Genomic DNA, 21,512 nt, shown 5'->3' with positions numbered 1-21,512 from the left:
CCCCCGCCCCTGGTAACCACCTTTCTACTCTATTATTTCAGCTCTTTATGTATTCCTCAATAAGTGAGACCATGTAATAATTCCCTCTGGCTTATTTCACTTACCACAGATCCTTCCAGCTCCATCACGTCTCTGGGAACCACAAGGGCTCTTGCTACATGGCCCCTGCTTCTCTTTCTCATTACTGGTTCTTTCTTCATTTCTTAGTTTTGCCCATCTAGGTGGGATGACACTGAAGTGGGAACTTTGTAGAGTGCCCAAAGGCTAGGGACACTGGTTAATCACTCTGCTCTTCCTTTCCTAGCAAAAGGAATCCTTTCTAACTGAGGACTTCCCTCTTAGAAATGAACCAGGTCTGATGAAATTGTCTTTAAAGATAAGGACCACTTTGGATGACAAAGAGAGATTCCTACAGAACTTGAAAAAGGCCCTCTGGATGCCATAGTAAAAGTTAGCAAGAGATATGACAAAGTAGAAACATATTTGACTTGATGACAACACTGATATTAGATGTCTATCACTCTAATGGCAATTATGAGATGCTTAGGAGATTATTAAAGAACTTAAAGACTAAGCAAATGAACGTTCACAAATAATAATTTGTTTCAAAGTAGAGGTGGTTCTGAAGTTCAAAAGCTTTTGAAATTGCACAGTATCAAAGTGAATGACTTACACAGTGTTAACTTCTGAAAGTTTTTCCTAAAATAATTGTGAACATCATTATTGGGTAAAGTTGATTTTACCTATTAAAGTGGATTTTCAGTATAAGTAAATGGACTTATTTTGGAAACAAAATGCCCAATAGAGCATTTTCTTAGTAAAGCATCCAAAGAAATTTAATCGCAGTTTTATTTGGTGAAGTGCATTTGCAAACTTAACATTTTAATCCCACAAGGATTACTTCACATTTAAGAATAAATAATGGACCTGAAAATTTCTAGTAGAAGATGTTTTAAGTAGAGAATTTCCTGACTATTTTAAAATATATTATTGCCACTCAATACAGTGCATAAATTTTTGAAATAATAAATACTAGAAATATATGGTTTTAATACTTACTGAATAAATCATTATAATGGATGATTACATTCTTATTGAATAAGCACACTTCAGTATTTTCATAGTACTTTGAAAAATTTTAATCTGAGTAATGTGTCTTAAATGGTGAAGACATTTTTCAAAATGTGGCTTAATGCTTTAAGATTTTACTAATATGGCTTATAGGTGGAATCCTGAAAAGTGGTACTGAGGAACTTACTGGCAAAACAGAGAGAGAGACAGAGATTAGAGAACAAATTTACTGTTAACAAGGGGAAACAGGGAAAAAATGGAGAGATTGGGATTGACAAATATTCACTGCCAGGCATAAAACAGATAACTAATGAAAATCTGCTCCTTCACACAGGAAACCCCACTCAGGGCTTTCCTGGTGGCTCAGTGGTAAAGAATCCTCCTGCCAAAGCAGGAGATGCAGGACACGTGGATTTGAGCCCTGAGTCGGAAAGATCCCCTGGAGAAGGAACTGATAACCCACCTGGCAGGCTGCAGTCCATGGAGCTGCAGCGAGTTGACACGACAGCTGGGTACTGATCCCTGGTAGACTGGCTCTCCTCGGCGCTCCCTAGCAACATAAATGGGGAGGAAGTCCAAGAAGGAGGGGATGTGTGTCTAACTGACTCACTTTGCTGGGCAGCAGAAACTAACACAGCATTGCAAAGCAGCTATACCCCAGTAAAAATTAATCTAAAAAGAGATTTTATTAAACTGTAGAAGTCTAAAGCAATACATGAGTCTGAAAGCTCATTCAAAACCCCATTTTATAAAGCACAGAAATCTGATGATCTCAGATAACCCTTATTACAATATCCTCCAATATTTAACATAGGAAATTCATTGCTAGGAGCATATTCCTTAAACACAATGAAGTTATCCTCCCCGTTTTACCATAGTGCATCCTATATAATCTTAAACAGCAAAGGAAGGAAAGAACAGCTTGTTTTTATCACATCTAGCTATTTCAATTGGCTTCTAGGATATGAAATTTTCGTTTAAATTTTTTATTAATGGTACATTTTAAGATTTTTCTATTAAAAGGTTTTTTTTTTCTTTTATATTGTAAAGCAAAATTTAAATCATATAAGGAAGTACATTTGAAACTAGGGAATTTGATCTTTCTTCTTCACAAGCATATAAATCAAAAACACAATAGAAATGAATTGATTTAAAACTCTACTAGCAGCCACTAAAAGGAATGAATGTGAGTCAGTTAAACTGAGGTGGATGAACCAAGAGCCTGTTAAACAGACTGAAGTTAAGTCAGAAAGAGAAAAACAAATATCATGCATTAACATATATGTATGGAATCGGGGTGGGGGGGGGAATGGTACTGCTGAAGCTATTTACAGGGCAGGAATAGAGATGCAGACATAGGGGATGGACTTGTGGACAGGTGGAAGAAGGGGAGGGTGGGGTGAATGCAGAGCGTAGCAGTGACATAGATACCCCAGCACGTGTGAAGCGGAGAGCTAGTGGGAAGCTGCTGTGTGCCGTGGGGCGCTCAGCTCGGTGCTCTGTGACCGCCTGGAGGAGTGGGTGGGACGGAGGCTAAAGAGGGAGGGGATCAATATAAACAGGACCTACCCTGTAGCTCAGATGGTGAAGAACCTGCTTGCAATGCAGGAGACCCAGGTTCAGTCCCTGGGTTGGGAAGATCCTCTGGGGAAGGGCAGGGCGACCCACTCCAGTATTCTTGCCTGGAGAATGGACAGAGGAGCCTGCTGGGCTACAGTCCATGGGCTCGCAAAGAGTCAGACACGACTAGGCAACTAAGTACACACACATATATATAAATACTCATGGCTGGTTCACCTTGTCCTACGGCAGAAACCACCACAACACTGTAAAGCAATTGTCCTCTAATTAAAAAAAAAACTCTACAAGGGAGAAATGCATGCGCACTTTCTCCTTTTTGCCCATTAATCTTCTCTAGAGCTTTGTGAAATTTCTAAAATTTATATAATGCCTTTTATCATTCTTAAATTCTATTATCAAATAATGTTTGTAAACTGAAAAACTTTTCAAAGACTCAAATTTTTACATTTCCCTGTGTCTGAGAAATAATGCTAGCTGCCCTAAAATAACAATTACCTAGAGAATGACCACATTTCTAATTTTTCTTGGGCAGAGCATAATTACTCAATAAAGCCCCAAGGTTTGTGTAATTTACATGTTGTATTATTGGCTACAGCAAATGAACCTAGGATGGCATATAACATAAAATCTTTTAATGCTTTTGGAACCTATTTAGAACCTCCGATGCTGTGCCAAAGACATCCTGGGTCCACTACCACCCGAAGGGTCTGAGTCTTTGAACAGGGGCTGCCTTCTCCGACTAGTCTTCCTCTTTTGTGGAGCTTGGAGGTTGAGGATGGAATGGGCAGGTTGATTTTAACCCAAAGTCTCCAAAATAAAGTGTTTATGTTTCTAGTGAGTGTTAAACACTCAAAATACAAGTAACATGGAACAAGGGTCTTGGGTTTCACACCAAATTATAAACCATGTGCCCTCAAAGTTACAAAGTATATGACAATATAAAAGTTCAAATTTTATAAGCAGCAGGTTATAATACTTAAAGCAAAATATCAAGTACAGAAAATAATATTGGCACTATCAGAAAAAAGTATAGAGAAAATACACCATTTGTTACATTTGAAGTGTTTCTAAGTATGTTTTGGATTTTAAATCTATCAAATCCCCTTAGCCCTCTCGTTTTCTGTTTTAATGATCTCCCCTTAAACTTCCACCTTTGTTTAACTTACAGCCCTCCTCTGAAACCTATCTTTATCATTTCTAACCTCATTGATCAGCCCTCCTTTCCCCCCAATAGTAGGAAAACTTCTGTAATGATGAATAGTTCCCTAATAATTTATGTTCGTTAACCACATTAATGGAACACTTCCTTATTTCCCTATTGGAATATAAATACCGAAAAGAGTCAAGTGTATGAGATTGGGAAATAATCAATAACTGGATGGTAAAGAGTGGCTTGAGAGCCAACATACAGGAGGGAGGCAGCTTCTCCAGCAGGTGAAATCCTCATTAAGGAAATTAAGATGGGTTTTACAGGATGAAAAGAGACTCTGGGCCCTAGCCAGGATGAATCAACTGAGCTCAGTCGAAATTTTTCTTTTCAAACATTTGAAGATTTGAGGGTCCTTGACTGAGAACACTGGTATCATTCTCATATGGAACGCAGCAAATGACTGAGTAAGAGGGCAAGTCTCATAAAGCTAAATGCTTTGGAACCTCTCGGCTGGAGGGGAGAATACCTTGGACATGCCTCGTTCAGGATCAGTGGGTGGGTCTGGCTTGAGGAGGGCTGAAGACACCCCCAAATGTCATTCTCCATCTTCAATTTCAACTTCGTGGACCAACGTTGAGCTCATAGTCGTCTCCATAGGAGTTGGGAGCCCTGGGGTAGAGGAACTGTGGTTGGTCCCCAGGGTAGGAGGCAGAGCGCTCTGAGATACAGGCACGGAGGATGGGCCCGGAGATGGGGCTGCACCAGGAATGCAGGTGACATGACTGGACTTGCCGTCGGCATGAATGACGATGGTGGTGCCGGCCGCGGGCTTGCCCAAGTGGACAAAATAGAAGAGTAGAACAACAAGGGCTGTGGCAATGAGACAGGCCAGGAGACACAGCAGAAATGTTTTCCAGGGCGACCATGGCTTTGCTGTTGCCTGCACAGGGTTATGAAAAGTGAACGTTTCAGCAAGAACACAGTGGTAACTTAGGTAAACGATTTCCATTAGAATATGGCTAATTTTTTTTCATTACTTTAAATGCTATAGTTTAAATGAATAAATTTATCCTCTCTCTCTCTCTCTCTCACACACACATATACATACACACACCTTGTTCGTAAGTGCGTAAGGTCAAAATGTTCCCTCTTAGTTAACCCTTTGCACTAAAGCAATAAAGGGGTCACCTTAAATGCAAATAGGTTGCCTCAGGAATAAATTACGTGATGACCTCATATCAGATACTATACTTACAGTATAAATTAAATTATCTAATTAGCCATCCGAAAGAGAAAAACCGAAGGCCCATCAGAACATGGAGACTGGTTATCTTGGAGTGATGGAAAGTAACAGGTATTTGGCTCACTGTCATCTCCCATTTTCAAATGACATTCTGAGATTTGGCAACTAGAAAATGATTCATTAAACACATTTTTTATCTCTTAAACATAAACAAAAGAAAGTTCGCTGAACTTAGACATCAAAATAGAAAAAATGATCAGCTCTGGTGTGGAGCAGGATCTTACAGGAATAGACCACAGTACTGATAAATTACTGGGCCAGCGGGTCCCCTGCATTGCCCAGAGCTTGTGGAGTTACAGGGGTGGGGGCGCCCGAGAAGCACAGAGCCATCAAAGGACAGGCAAGGCGTTGGAGGAGAGGAGACCCCTTCGGAGCGGCTGACCAAGCAGAGCCAGTCTACCTTGGCTTAGCATCACCTCAAAGGACCAGTGAAGACGCCCCACTGCCCCCAGGGCCAAATCTCACCAGCTGTGGCTGTAAGGTCACAACAGGCAATCTACAACCGCAATGCGTTCCTTCATTTGAACCATAGGGATTTCTGGGTAACTGCAGAGAAAGAATGTTAACATCAACAATTCATCAACTCTGATTTTTAAGGATGAAGAAAATTTATTTGATCTAGGCACATAAATTCATAAAACATGTAAAAAATTATTGAATCCAATCTGTATTCCAGGAAGAACTGACCAAGTTCTAGGAAAATCTGAAACGCTAATAAACGGTTTCATGATGTGAATTATACAAGTACATTTTTCATATTAAATGATCAAAGAAGGAAAGTAATCATCTCAATGCTCACTGCTCGTTTAACAAATTTCAGCATTTAAAAGTGGTAAAAGCAGACAAATGATACCAACCCCAAAGAACTAGAAGAAAAGAATAACTCCCAAATGTGATGAGCAATGTCTATCTCCAAGCAATGACCATAATATTTAACAGTGAAACATTCAGAGACATTTTTTTAGAGTCAGGAGAAAAGAAGAATGTCTCCTGCCACCAATATCAGGTACTGGTTTTCTAGAAGTTCTCATCAGTGTGTATAAATAATGGAAATGTGAAGACAAAATTAACATTATTTGCAGATGATATGTTGCCCTACAGAACCCCAAATAATTAGCCAAATACTCTATAAAAAGTAATAAGATCTCGTCAAATTGACTGGTTATAAAAGTACAAAATGTATGTGTAGCAGCACTGTTTTATGTGTGGGTCTGTGTGTGTGTAACAGCAACTGCTATTTAGGGTAGTAGGGATGCATTTTTTTTTTCATTTATTTTTATTAGTGGGAGGCTAATTACTTTACAATATTGTAGTGGTTTTTGCCATATATTGACATGAATCAGCCATGCATTTACATGTGTTCCCCATCCCGATCCCCCCTCCCGCCTCCCTCTCCATCCCATCCCTCTGGGTCTTCCCAGTGCACCAGCCCTGAGCACTTGTCTCATGCATCCAACCTGGGCTGGTGATCTGTTTCACCCTTGATAGCATACCTGTTTTAATGCTGTTCTCTCAGAACATCCCACCCTCGCCTTCTCCCACAGAGTCCAAAATCTGTTCTGTACATCTGTGTCTCTTTTTCTGTTTCGCATATAGGGTTATTGTTACCATCTTTTTAAATTCCATATATATGCGTTAGTATACTGTATTGGTCTTTATCTTTCTGGCTTACTTCACTCTGTATAATGGGCTCCAGTTTCATCCATCCCATTAGAACTGATTCAAATGAATTCTTTTTAACGGCTGAGTAATATTCCATGGTGTATATGTACCACAGTTTCCTTATCCATTCGTCTGCTGATGGGCATCTAGGTTGCTTCCATGTCCTGGCTATTATAAACAGTGCTGCGATGAACATTGGGGTGCACGTGTCTCTTTCAGATCTGGTTTCCTCGGTGTGTATGCCCAAGATTGGGATTGCTGGGTCATATGGCAGTTCTATTTCCAGTTTTTTAATGAATCTCCACACTGTTCTCCATAGTGGCTGTACTAATTTGCATTCCCACCAACAGTGTAAGAGGGTTTAGGGATGCATTTTAAATGGCTAAGTCTACAATGGAAATTTGCTGACTCAGGGAACTCAAATGAGGGCTCTAGACCAGGGCTTCCTCAATCTAGAGGGTTGAAAGGGTGGGAGGTGGGAGGGCGATTCAAGAGGGATAGGACATATGTATACCTATGGCTTATTCATGTTGGTGTATGCAGAAATCAAACCAATATTGTAAAACAACCATCAACCAATTAAAAATAAATAAATATAAAACATAAATAAATACAATTAAAAACAAACAAAAAAATAAAATTGCTAAGCCTTTTAAATGCCATAGAATTTATATAAAGAAGACCACACAACTTTACTGAAAAGCAAAAGGACAACTTGAATAACATCTTCTAAGAGAAGATTTCTGTAGTATAAACTCTCAATTCTCTGAATATAAATTGACAAAAATTTCATATGATAAAATAAAGCAATCAAAAGAATAAAATTAAATTGGATGGGGGGCAAGAAGCAAAATATTAGCAGCTTTTTTTTCCTTTGGGAGGGGTCATGGGTGATTTAAAAAATTTTTTTTTGTAATTTTCTGTTTTTTCCAAATGTTCTAAAGTAAGAAAACAAACTCATAAAGAATTAAAAGAAAATATTCTACCCCTTGTTTCAGGGAATATAAGAGGTTAGTCATAGGTTGCCAATCAGATTACTAAAAAATAAGAAATCCAAACGATTCCTTTTCATGGTCTCAGAAGTTGGTTTACTGGATATTTTGCATAATTAAGTAATTATTTGACTTATTGGAATAAATTGCATAAATATTTTTGACATGTGGGGAAAGGAGAAGGAAATAAAATGATGTATATATGATATTAAAGCAATGGAATTTTGCAGCTTCCATGGAGTAAGAGGCAGCCTATAAATTAAGTTTATGGTAGTCTAGATATTGGATTCCCAAACTGAACACAAATACAACCTTCAAGTTGCAAAACAATTTTTATGCCTAATCATATCTTCGTGTTTATCTTGTCTGACTTTTCCCTTGGTTCTGCAACATCAAGTTAATCATAAAATCCATTTCTCCTTGTTAGAAAGCTAGTACTCAAGTTTTTTGAAAAGTAGCATCTTGTAAGGAAATGATTATAAATGTGAGCAACCTGAGTTCAATTTCTGTCACTAGTCATTTATAAGATGAAAGAATTTGTGTGAATGATGAAAGGGACCCTTAATATGTTCTAAGAAATATGATGTTTATTTGCCTAGAGTAACAGTTTAAGCATAAGTCCCCCACCGTGAGACATTTTCCATAAATTTCTACTTTAGAAACAAGTAAGCCAATGAGAATAAATATTTTCATTGGATTTAAATATGTATGAATATAAACAATATTGTTAATATCTGCTGTCAATATAACACTTCAAATCATCTGCTAAAATCTTGTCCACTCATACATTATTATAAATTTCTGATATAAATATAAAATTTAGGCAAAAAGTATATTGCACAATTATCAAATGATGGTATAGCACAATTGGTTACTACAATTGGTACTACGTAACTCCTTCAATACTTGCGACTCCTATTAGTAACATCCAGATTCCATTCACCCCCTAATAGTAAACATTAGGAAAAAAATGCAAGTTCAGTTTGGGGGAGGGTTAAATATTAAACGTAGAAAGCAAGAATGCTAGATATGAAAGAAGATATAATTCTTTATATGAATATATGCTTTCATACATTCCAAAGTGAATGATTTTTGCATTCCCATCAAGTGTATGGGAACATTCCAGTTCCCTGTGCTTGGTTCATATGGTCAGTACACTCAGTCTTACCTGTGCAGAGGTATCTCACTATGGTCTGATTGCATTTCCCTAAATGGTTCATCATGTTGAACATTTTTAATGTGTTCTTTTGCCAGCTGTGTATCTTCTTTTATAAAATGTTTGTAACTGTTATTTTCCAGTTGGCAGTGAATGTTGGCTAATATTTCCCTTGCTATAAATAACTAAGAAAACAATAAAGGAAATGTGTTAGGGGGAAAAAAGGTATGTACACTACTCACCAACTCAGTCTGGTGTTGTTCAATATCCACAGCGTGCTGCTGGTGTTTGCCATCCATTCTGAAAGGGTTGGTATCTCCCATGGAGCTCCAAAGATATCTGTTTTCGCTCTGTGGATTAGAAGTTAGGAAATATTGAATTCATGCTAAATTAATAATTGTGTATTTACTCAATCTGGATCATGCAAAGTAATAGTCATCCGTTTCCTGGGAAATTTTCCAATTTCAACCCCAAAGTACACAATGTATGTTAGTTGAGAAAAAAGCAGAAAAGATTTGCTCCCTTCCCAAAACAACCTGCAGAAAATTATCTCGACTTTAGGACTCCAAGGATTCTGAGAAGATATAAACACTTGCCTTCCTTATTTCACAAAGATTATTCAAAGTTACTGAAACTTGAGTTCTCACAGGTGAGGAATTCAGTTTTTGATTCTAAAAAAAGCCCACAAAGCCACTCCTTGGTTGTGGATAGAGCAGAATTCTGTGGCTAAACAGAAGGCTTATGGTGATGACTAATTTCAAAAACTGTCCAAAAATAAGACAATGTTCAGATTACTGGATCATGATAAATGCAGGTGAATGATGAGTGAAGTCTTTTGTGCTGAAGTCAGCAGCTCTCTTGGGATAGACAGGGAGGGGAAAAGAAAACATTAGAATAGCTTTTGCTAGAATTAAAGATAAAAATAGGAAATAAGTACATGTCAGTAGCTCTTAAGTACATAAATCAAGGATTATTCACGGTGAATCTCATCTGCTTCTTAGCACCCTGTACCTGGCTTTAGGCTATGGAATGAATTTGTCACTGTTTCTGATGAATCCTGATCTCTGAGAGGAGCAGGAACCAGAAAAGAAAAACCTTCGTTGGCACTTTTCCACTTCTCACAAGGGCAAGTGTACACAACAGGGCGTGCAAAAGTGAGGTGGGGTTTCAGAGCAATCTGAGAGCTCCTGCAGTCTGACCCTTTGGCAAAGTGGCATGTAGTATAGCCTAGGAAAAAAATGACTTAAGATCTTTTTCATTCATGCATTTCATATAGGCTAACTTTGGGTGGGAAGACAGCAGCTAGTGGCATGAATTTTCCAAAATATTAATAAACTTACAAAGATCCTAGTTCAAGAGCAGACATGTCTTCTTATGTGTAATAGCTGTATTCACACACACAAAAAAGTTATGTAACTGAATTCCAAATCTCTGAATTTCTCCCTAAGGAAACAATAAATGATTTATGCTTTAAATCACTGTCAGCTGCTTTTTTCTTTTTCTTTCTTCTTTTTTTTAACCTTATAGCCAGAACAAATCTTGTTTCATTAACACAGTGTTGCTCTGATTGGATCTGAGTCCACTATTATGTAATGGTTGGAGAACTTGGGATTTTCAAACTAAAATTCACACTTCTCAGCTGTGGCATAAATCTTAGAGCAGTGAAGAATGAGACAGAGCACCTGGAAAAGCTAGCCTCAGAGACCTGGCTCCCTACCTTTCTAAAAAAACATAGACGACTACACTTTCTTACAAGTTCCATCTCTGTGTGTGTTCAGTCATGTCTGACTCTTTACGGCCCCATGGGCTGTAGGCTCCTCTGTCCATGGGACTTCCCAGGCAAGAATACCGGAGTGGGTTGCCATTTTCTACACCAGAGGATTTCCCCAACCCAGGAGTCGAACCCATGTCTCTTGCGCTTCGTGCATTTGCGGGCAGATTTTTTTTACCACTTGGCAAGCAGATTCTTTACCATTATCGCCTCCTGGCAAGCCCCTTTTTTGACCACTCTAAATCAAAAGTGAAAATCAGAAGACAGTTTAAACGGTCTTCAATGTACTGGAAAACAACTCCTGGCAAGCTGGGACACTGTACTTGGCAAGAATGTCTAGCAGGTAAAAAGTGAAAATAAGGCCATTTCTTTTTTTTTTTTTTTTTTTTTTTTAATATTATTTTATTAGTTGGAGGCCAATCACTTTACAACATTTCAGTGGGTTTTGTCATACATTGACATGAATCAGCCATATAGTTACATGTATTCCCCATCCCGATCCCCCCTCCCACCTCCCTCCCCACCCGACTCCTCAGGGTCCTCCCAGTGCACCAGGCCCGAGCACCTGACTCATGTATCCCACCTGGGCTGGTGGTCCGTTTCACCATAGATAATATACATGCTGTTCTTTCAAAACATCCCACCCTCACGTTCTCCCCCAGAGTTCAAAAGTCTGTTCTGTATTTCTGTGTCTCTTTTTCTGTTTTGCATATAGGATTATCGCCACCATCTATCTAAATTCCGTATATATGTGTTAGTATACTGTAGGCCATTTCTTACTTAAACAAAATTTGAGGAAGTTTTCCACCAACAGGCATTCACTGAAAGAAATGGAGAACGGTAGAAATGCAGAAGGAAAGACTCTCAGTGTAAAGGGGTGAGACACAAAAAGGAAGAGTAAAAGGCGGCAGGAGTCCACGACGACTCCTGCTCCTCTGCATTGTACTGAAGCTCCCAGTCAGAAAGACGAAATAAGATGTCAGTTTTATAAGGATGAAAGCTGCTCTTATTTGCATTTATCAGGATTGTAAACATAGAAACCCAAAGAATCCACAAGCAACCCATTAGAATAAGTAAAAGTTTAGCAAGATTAGTGCATACAAATCAATAGACAAAAATAACTTGGGTACTTTGTATTAGTATAAGTAATTATTTCATGGTTTTATGTATCATCAACAAATAATCAGAAAACTAGAAACTTAAAGAGATCTTGAAAGGAAATTTTCAAGCATCTAGAAATAAGTCTATTAATAGAGGTACAATAGTTTTAATGGAAAACTTGTGAAATCGTACTGAATAAATCACTAGTGAAATTTTAAATAAATACGCTGCTGGCAGTTACAGAAATTGGCAAGATAACTTGGAAAGAATTTTTTATTATCTAGTAAACTTGAAGACATTTGTGTACATTGATGAAGCAGTTCTTCTTCCTAGTATGCTCCCAAAGGAAATACACAGACACAGAGAAATGTTCCTAGTAACATTATTTATCAGTTTAAAAAACAATGACCCAAACATACATTAGCAGCAGAATAGACAGGTAAGTTGTGTTACATTTATACAATGAAATGTACAAATGAACTATTGTTAGACATATCAAATGCATGAATCTCACAAATATAGTGTAGTGAGAAAAATCAGAGGCATTAAAACTAATCTATCTTATTTAGAGATATGTATGTAAGTGACATTTCTATTTTACAACAGCAACGAAATGACTCATGTAAAACTCATGATGGTGGTCACCTCTCAGGGGAAGCAGAAAAGCAGAATTGGGGTTGAATACCATGTGAAGGGACTCTGGGGATTCTGGAAGTGTTCTGATTTTGACCTGAGTGTGATAACATGGATGTTTATATAATAAATATCAACCATATGTGAAGACTACTCTATGTTTGATAAAAGTTAAAAAATAAGTACTTACCAAAATATATTGGCAAGCTCTAATAAAATTTACGTTATGCAAGTCATTTTCAAAATTTTTTCAACACCCTTTCTTTCTTCTGTGTTTATAGCAACTATTTTCCAAATAATTTGAAAGACCTATTTGCCCTTAGGGCTCAATTGCACTCATTTCACATGCTAAAAAGGTAATGCTCAAAATCCTTCAAGCTAGGCTTCAACAGTACGCAAACTGAGAACTTCCAAATGTACAAGCTGGATTCAGCAAAAGCAGAGAAATCAGACATCAAATTGACAACATCTGTTGAATCATAGAAACAGCAAGAGAATTTCAGAAAAAGCATTACTTCTGCCTCCTGGACTACACTAAATAAAGCCTTTGTGTGGATCACAACAAACTGTGGGAAATTTAGAGATGGGACTACCAGATTACCTTACCTGCCTCCTGAGAAATCTGTATGCAGGTCAAGAAGCAACAGTTAGAACTGGACATGGAACAATGAACTGGTTCAAAATTGGGAAGGGAGTACATCAAGGCTGTGTATTGTCACCCTGTTTATTTACCTTATATGCAGAGTAATATCATGCAAAATGCCAGGCTGGAGGAAGCACAAGCTGGAATCAAGATTGCCAGGAGAAATATCAATAACCTCAGATATACATATGACACCACCCTAATGACAGAAAGTGAAGAGAAACTAGAATGTCTCTTGATGAAAGTGAAAGAAGAGAGTGAAAAAGTTGGCTTAAAACTCAGCTTTCAAAAATCTAAGATCATGGCATCTGGGCCCATCACTTCATGGCAAATAGATGAGGAAACAATGAAAAAAGTGACAGACTTTATTTTCTTAGGCTCCAAAAATCACAGTGGATGGTGACTGTAGCCATGAAATTAAAAGATGCAGCTCCTTCGAAGAGAAGCTATGACCAACCTAGACAGGATATTAAAAAGCAAACACATTACTTTGCTGACAAAGATCTGTATAGTCAAAGCTATGGTTTTTCTAGTAGTCATGTATGGATGTGAGAGTTGAACCATAAAGAAGGCTGAGCCCTGAAGAATTGATGCTTTTAAACAGTGGTGTTGAAGAAGACTCTTGAGAGTCCCTTGGGCAGCAAGGAGGTAAAAGCAGTCAATCCTAAATGAAATCCATCCTGAATATTCATTGGAAAGACTGATGCTGAAGCAGAAACTCCAATACTTTGGCCATGTGATGTGAAGAACTGACTTATCAGAAAAGACCCTGATGCTGGGAAAGATTGAAGGCAGGAGGAGAAGGGGACGACAGAGGATGAGATGGTTGGATGGCCTCGCTGACTCATTATACATGAGTTTGAGCAAACTCTGGAAGATGGTGAAGGACAGGGAAGCCTGGTGTGCTGCCATCCCTGGGGTCGCAAAGAGTTGGACACGACTGAATGAAAAACAACCAAAGGCGCAGTGGGTTAAGAATTTGCCTGTAATGCAGGAGACACTGGGGATGTGGGTTCCATCCTTTGGACAGGAAGATCCCCTGGAGAAGGAAATGAAAAAAATCTCTGAAAAATCCCATGGACTGGAGTCTGGCAGGCTACAGTCCAAAGAGTTGCAAAGAGTCGGACAGATTGAGCGACTAAGTACATTTGTATTTTGGCTAGGCTTGATTCACTGACACATTTAGTTTCAAGGCGTGATGGCACAGTAAGAAGTAAACCGTGAAATAGACTGATTACCATACTGTGACCTCGCCAAAAATATCAATTACCTGAAGGTGATTAGGTCTGAGTTTGCTTGATGATTGTCTGCTCTTTCAACAGCAGCATAAATGGCTTCCTGTAGTCTTAGCTCCTCACTTCAAAAAAGGCGCTGAGATCGCTGAACTCTGGCACTTCCAGTAGGAAACGCCATCAGCGCTGGGGCGCTGTATCAGCTCATATGCATTCTCTGTTCTGTTTGTTTGCTGATTCTGCAAGTACATTAATTCTTGTCAGTCCTTGAACTTGAACCATAAACTTGAGGCTATGAAACATCTGACTTCATATACCTTTTTCCAATTAGAAGAGTAATATAAGCCTATTTTGAAGATGATTCAGAAAATTCAAAGAATATAATCACCTGTCCACTTTTGACACTGTATTTGTTCCTCCCAATATGAATTTTTCAAAGCTTATTAAGTATAGTTATTCTTTTTATTCATTTTAATGTGTTCTATTGACTGTATAATTGCCTGTTACATAAAAACTAAGATAGTTTACTTAACCATGCTTCCATTCTTAAGCATTTAGATTGCTTCTATTTTGCAGACGTAATAGTCTGCATCAAAAGACGTAATAGTCTTTCACCAAAAGACTCTTTAGTTCTTCTTCACTTTCTGCCATAACGGTGGTGTCATCTGCATATCTGAGGTTATTGATTATTTCTCCCGGCAATCTTGATTCCAGCTTGTGCTTCATCCAGCATTTCGCATAATGTACTCTGCATATAAGTTAAATAAGCAGGGTGACAGTATACAGCCTTTACATACTCCTTTCCTTATTTGGAACCAGTTTGTTGGTCCATGTCCAGTTCTAACTTACTTCTTGACCTGCATACAGATTTCTCAATAGGCAGGTCAGGTGGTTGGTCTGGTGGTCTGGTATTCCCATCTCTTTAAGAATGTTCCAGAGTTTGTTGTGGTCCACACAGTCAAAGAGAATTCTATACACCCTACTAGAAATTTCATTATAGTAAAGGTTTTCAGATTATCATTTCGGTTCTCTTGATAGGAACCTCTAATCCTGCATCTTCTTGTGTGGCTATACCTCTAGTATATCCCCTGGTTTGGGGTTGATTGGCAGCAAATGGAAACTGAAGTCCCCATGAAAAACGAACCTAGAGGGGCTTCCCTGGTGGTGTGGTGGTTAAGGATCTGCCAGCCAGTGGAGGGGACACCGGTTCAGTCTCTGTTCAGGGAAGAGTCCACACGTCTTGAGGCCATTAAGCCCCTATGCCACAACTACTGAGCCCGCACTCTGGAGCCCCTCCTCTGCAGTGACCAGTGACCTCTGTTTGCCTCACCTGGAGAAAGCCTGCACCCAGCAACGAAGACCCAGACCAGCCAAAAATAAATGAATAATAAATAAATACATTTTTTAAAGAATGAAAAAATGACCCTTAAAAAAGAATAAGAATTTTAAAAAAAGAACAAGAATGTATTAAAAACCTAGAACCTTTGTGAACATTATTACAACAGGTGCTGCTACTCCTAAAACCACCCCATCCCAGAGTCATTCAAGAAGCCAAATCTGACACAGTGGCATCCTGAGAGGAAGTAGAAGGGCAATTACATGTGTTACTATTATGAGATTCTATTCAGACATCCATACCCACAAAATTTAGTATGAAAGCTGAAGAAGAGTAGTACAGACACCTAACTATGTATCTACTGCCCAGCATAATAGATCGAAATCACAAATACAACTGAAGACCCATTAAACACTTCCCATATAATATCTCCAACCCCTAGAAAGGCCATAAGACCCTAAGCTATCTATTTATCATTCACTTGTTTTTCTTCATAAGACTCCAGATCTGAAACATAATTGGTAAAGGTATCAAACTGTATGCTTCTGGACTTGCATTTATTTATTTATTCATTCATTTTTGTTAAGATAAAGAGTTCTTCTATGAATGTCTCATCCATGTTTTTTGGCACTTTATCTGTCTATCTATCTATCTATAAAGACATGCTAATGCATGTCTAGGAGAGGAGTTGATATGTTACAGGGTATGCACACATTTTCCTTAGTGTTTTTACTATTCTACTATTCATACACAAGACATGTATGAGAGTGTCCATTGTTCTAGATCACTGTCAATGCTTAAGATTTTCAGATATTTTCATTCAAAAGTCTACAAATAATAAATGCTAAAGATAGTGTGGAGAAAAGGGAAGCTTCTTACACTGTTGTCGAGAATATAAATTTGTGCAACTATTACGAAAAACAGTACGGAAGTTCCTCAGAAAACTAAAAATTAACTTGGAATATCATCCAGCAATCCCTCTTTGTCTTGGGCATATAGCCAGACGAAAGTCTAATTCTGAAAGATACATGCACCCCTATGTTCATTGCAGCACTACTTGTAAGAGCCATGACATGGAAACAACCTAAATGATAAAGAAGATACGGAATATTACTCAGTCGTAAAAAAAGAACGAAATAATGCCATTTGCAACAACATGGATGGACCTAGAGATTATCATAGTAAGCAAAGTAAGTCAGAAAGAGAAACACAAATGCTATCTGGTATCACAAACGCTGGTATCTGTGGAATCTAAAATCCTACACAAATGAACATATCCACCGAACAGAAACAGACTCACAGACATAGAGAACAGACTGTGGTTGCCTAGGGGGAGGGGGAGGGAAGGATTAAGCGTTTGGGACCAGCAGATGCCAACTATTAAATATAGGATGGGTAAAAAACAAGATCCTACTGTATAGCATAGGGGGATATATTCAACATGTCAATATGTGTGATAAAGCATAATGAAAAAGAATATTTGTATGCATAACTCCATCACTTCGCTGTATCGCAGAAATTAACACAACACTGTCAATCAACTATACTTTCATAAAAGTTTTTTCTTTTATTTTTTCTTTCTTTTCTTTTGCTTTCTTTTGTTTCATACTTTCATAAATATTTTTTAAAAGCTTTCCAGACTTTTAAAAAATATTTTCCAGTCTGGCGGGTATAAACTGCTTCGGTGTGACCCTAATTGGTACTTTACGGTGGTGAGGCTGAAAGTCTTGAATGAGGCGTTTATTGCCCATTTGTGTTTCTCACAGCGTGAGGCAGGGCACGCTCTGTGACCGGGAGATCTGGGAAGTGGACCGGAACAGGGTGACTCAGTTTCCTAAGAGACGCTGGGAAATGTCCTAAGTCACTCTGTGAGTGAACACATTCAGAACAAACGCAATCAGAAGAAGCACATTCAGAATCATCCTAATAAGATGATTCTTACTAAGAATTACGGCGATTTGGTGACTCACAACAATTTACCATTCCCTGCAATTACGTCCCAGCCTGAGAATCCTTCATAAGAACTGTGAACTAAGCCAGAGATAGACAGCTCCTCCCTCCTAAAGGATGACAGTGTATGGTTTGCAGAAAGAAAATGTGGAGATGTGTGGCCTAGGGTTTCCCTAAACAAGGAATTTTACTGGCAAGGAATGCATAGGCTGATTCCTTCCGGCGGCTGTGGGGAGGAATCTGTCTCCTCGCCATCTTCAGTTTCTGGAGGCGCCTGCATTCCTCTACCTGTGGCCCCCTCTCCACCTGTTACCCTCATCACATCTCTTACTACCTGATACTCTTCCAACCCTCTTAAAAAGACCCTCGTGACGACACTGGGTACCAATCCAAGCTAAGCTTCCCAGCCCAAGATCCTTCACTCTGGGGCTGCGCCAGGTCTCAGCTGCAGCAGGCAGGATCTTTGGTCTTTGATCTTTGATGCAGCATGCAGGATCTAGTTCCCTGACCAGGGATCAAACCTGGGCCGCCTTCATCGGGAGTGCGGAGGCCTAGCCGCTGGATGACCAGGGAAGTCTCCCAAGATCCTTCAGTCCATCACATCTGCAAAGGTAACGTTCACAGGTCCCAGGGAGTAAAATGTGGGCATTTTGAGAGAAGCCATTCCTCAGCCTCCCACAAGGGGCACTGACAGCTCACTACCAGACAAGGGAAAAGAAACGAACGCTTCGGGGGTCAAAGGAATTTGTATCTGGACTTGGTGTAGTTGAATGCAAGCCTGGCTATCATCAACAACAAAAAAATGGGATCACCCACTTTTAGGACTGCTGGTACTCTTCTGCACATTACCCCAGGATCCTGTGCTTACAGCCTTTATCACGCATAAAGTAGTCAGTTCATCCTCTTACATTGTCCTTTGAATTCTCAGCATTTAGCACAACGCTGGACACATAGGAAATATCCCCCAAGTATTTGTATAATAAAATGAATAACATTAGAAGTATCTCCCATTAAAAGATAAAGTTAGCATGCTGTTGCTGCTGCTAAGTCGCTTCAGTCGTGTCCGACTCTGTGCGACCCCATAGACGGCAGCCCACCAGGCTCCCCCGTCCCTGGGATTCTCCAGGCAAGAACACTGGAGCGGGCTGCCCTTTTCTTCTCCAGTGCATGAAAGTGGAAAGTGAAAATTGAAAGTGAAGGCGCTCAGTCGTGTCTGACTCTTAGCGACCCCTTGGACTGTAGCCCACCAGGCTCCTCCATCCATGGGATTTTCCAGGCAAGAGCACTGGGGTGCATTGCCATTGCCTTCTCCAAAGCTTAGCATAATGCCCTAAAATATTAGCATTCACTTAACGTGTGCTGATTAATCTAGTGAACCAGAAAGATTTCTTTTGGGGACAGAAAAATCCCATTTAAGGTAGACTCTCCATTGATTGTTAAATACATACATCTTTGCTCACTGGTCCCTCAATGCTTATAACATAATGCCCTATTTTTCCATTCATTATGCAGTAATTGACAGTATCATAAAAATATTTAAGTAGGTGTCTACTGTCTTTTGAAAAATAAATTTAGGAGGCTTAGAAAGTATTTAAATGGGATTAGGAACTTATTATAAATTAATAGTGAGGTGCGTCAGTATGAAATATACTAAATAGGCCTTTGGAGCTTTGGCAACTTAACTAGATCAGAAAAACTCAAGCAAGCTGATCTTAAATTCTTTTTTATTTCCTTATGAAATAAATGTGTCTGGAAAGAGCTTTGGACCCCATTGGCTGCTCCCCCGTCTCTATGTAATGTGTTCACTTGGCTTCCAGGGCACCTCTCTTCTTAGCTACCCTTTTATGTCATGAGACAGCAACCCTTTCTGAGAAGATCTCTTCATCTCTCCAACTGGACCCCAGTTGCTGGAATCCAGGGCTCCGTGTGTGGACCTCTTCCCATCTGTCCTCTCACATCCTTGGACTCGTCCAGTCTATAGCCCTAAGTGCTGTCGACTAAGAGCTGATGACTCCCAAATTTCTATCCATATCCTGGAATTATCTTCTGCACTCCAGACACATACAGCTGCCTATGCAACATTTTCACTTTAATATCTAACAGATAATTCAAACGTATATGCTCAAGATTGATTTCCTTGTTCCTCCTCTCAGTCACCCACCAATTTCAGAAACACTCTTTATAACTTTTATAGATGTCCTGCATAGAAGAGGTAGACCTCCCTGCTTGAAATTTGATCTGGCTCTCCAGGCTGATGACGTTACACAAACACCATGAGGATGTGGGGACATTACTCACATGAGGCTTTCTAGGGAGAGGAGGCAGGGTGGCAAGGAGTTCTGAAAGTGGCCTGAGAGAGCAGGGAAAAGAGACATTCTTGACTTTTACTGTGATTAGGGGCGACTTGGGAGGGGAGCTGGGGTGAGCGACTTTGCGCGCTGCTTGTGACTCTCATGGACTGAACTTCCCGCCAGCGCCAGGGAAGGGAGCTCCTGGACTTTCGTGTCAGCTTGCCCAGATGCGGAACAGAGGGAAGAGGGGACAAGGGGCGTGGGGGCTTGACAGTTATCAGCAGTGAAATGTTACAGAAGAAATCAGAGTCCTTGTTATAGACCCAAACTCTGTATCCATTGCAGCAAATGGCTCCTCCATCCTTTCTGCCAAACAACGTAAAACCTTCAAAAGTTCTTTTCTTTCTCCTATATCCCATAAGCAACCCATCAGCAAATTCTGATGGTTCTAGTGTCAAAACAGACCTTAAATCCGAGCACTTCGCACTACCTCCCCTGCGACTTGGTGAAGCAGTAATCCTGACTCAAGCCTTATTCAGTTCTCACCTGGGTTATTTTCCTTTTCTCCAAACTAGTCTCCTTCATCTACTCAGGCCTCTTTGCAGACGAGTCACTATCTCAAAATAATTATTTTCATGTCACTGCTCTGCCAGAATTCCTCTGAAAGATTCCCATTTCACTTGGAATAGAAGGTAGTCCTTACCACGGTGGGCGAAGCCTCATGCAACCTGCCTCCTGCTCCCCTCCCTGACTGCATCTCCTGCCATCTCTCTGACTCCCTCTGCTGTGGGCAAACTGGCCTTTGGGCTCTGGTCAGAGATAGCTGGGGACTGCAGGAGTCAGAACTGTAGCTGAAGTGATGGCAACTGAGATGGTGGACTCGGTTTCAACTACGGCGACTGGTACAAAAATAATTGGATTCCAGTTGTCCGGGTGCAGAGGAGGTGATGGTCAGGTGGTGGATCAGTTTGGCAGTGGTGGCATGCTTCAAGAAGTATAGTTAACAGGCCATGTCCCTGTTGGTCAGCCAGTGTGGTTGGGATTGTAATTGTCCCAGATTCAGTTGTACTATTGACCGTCACAGGTCCGTATGTCACGGTAGGCTTTGCTGGTGACAGGTTTCTATGTGGGTGCTGTCTTGATTGTGGCAATAGTCATCATAAAATCACCTGCTTTAATGGATGTCTCCATCAGCAGTCACGGGTGAAACTAAAATAGCAGATCATTTAATGGTGCCAGAGAGACAAGAGGCAGTTGCTTCCAAACATGTATGCTTTAATGAGACAAAGTAATGTTTTGCCAGGGATGATGGGGAACTAGAATATTCACCTTCCATCTACCCCAAACAGGCTTCAGATGATACCAAGTAAAAAGAAATAGCCACTGAAGGATACAAAGGGAAGCATTGTCCTATGGAAAAGATAACATTGGTTAAGGCAGAAAGATTAGAGTCACTGTTGAAAGAGTGAAAAGGTGGGAGAGTCTGTGTTGTGATGGGAATTCCGTAGGGCGCAGCGGGGATGAACAGGAAGAAGGGAAAGAGTTGAAGGGTGAATTAGGACAGAGGAAATGGAAAGGGAGAAGGGGGTGCAAGTCAGCCCAAGGCTTGGTGATGAGAAGGGCTGACTTACCCCTGAGTC

General features: G+C 39.8%; 2 protein-coding genes across 2 annotated transcripts in view; both read right to left on the bottom strand.

Moving 5' to 3' along the window:
- C4H18orf54 (chromosome 4 C18orf54 homolog) overlaps window positions 1-21,512 on the bottom strand; it is a 308,334-nt gene that overhangs the window by 58,224 nt on the left and 228,598 nt on the right. The gene's annotated exons all lie outside the window — the stretch shown is intronic.
- On the bottom strand, window positions 3,693-9,468 carry DYNAP (dynactin associated protein). Its single transcript, XM_065935183.1, has 4 exons — window positions 9,452-9,468; window positions 9,158-9,265; window positions 5,571-5,651; window positions 3,693-4,742 (listed from the first exon to the last, which is right to left on the bottom strand). The coding sequence occupies exons 2-4, from the start codon at window positions 9,236-9,238 to the stop codon at window positions 4,398-4,400; spliced, it is 507 nt and encodes a 168-aa protein (XP_065791255.1). The 5' UTR covers window positions 9,239-9,265; window positions 9,452-9,468; the 3' UTR covers window positions 3,693-4,397.

The sequence above is a fragment of the Muntiacus reevesi genome, chromosome 4 (genome assembly GCF_963930625.1).
Source record: "Muntiacus reevesi chromosome 4, mMunRee1.1, whole genome shotgun sequence".
In the NCBI taxonomy this organism is placed as follows: Eukaryota; Metazoa; Chordata; class Mammalia; order Artiodactyla; family Cervidae; genus Muntiacus; species Muntiacus reevesi.
The sequence above is the reverse complement of the archived record's forward strand: the minus strand, read 5'-3'. Positions and strand labels throughout refer to the sequence as shown.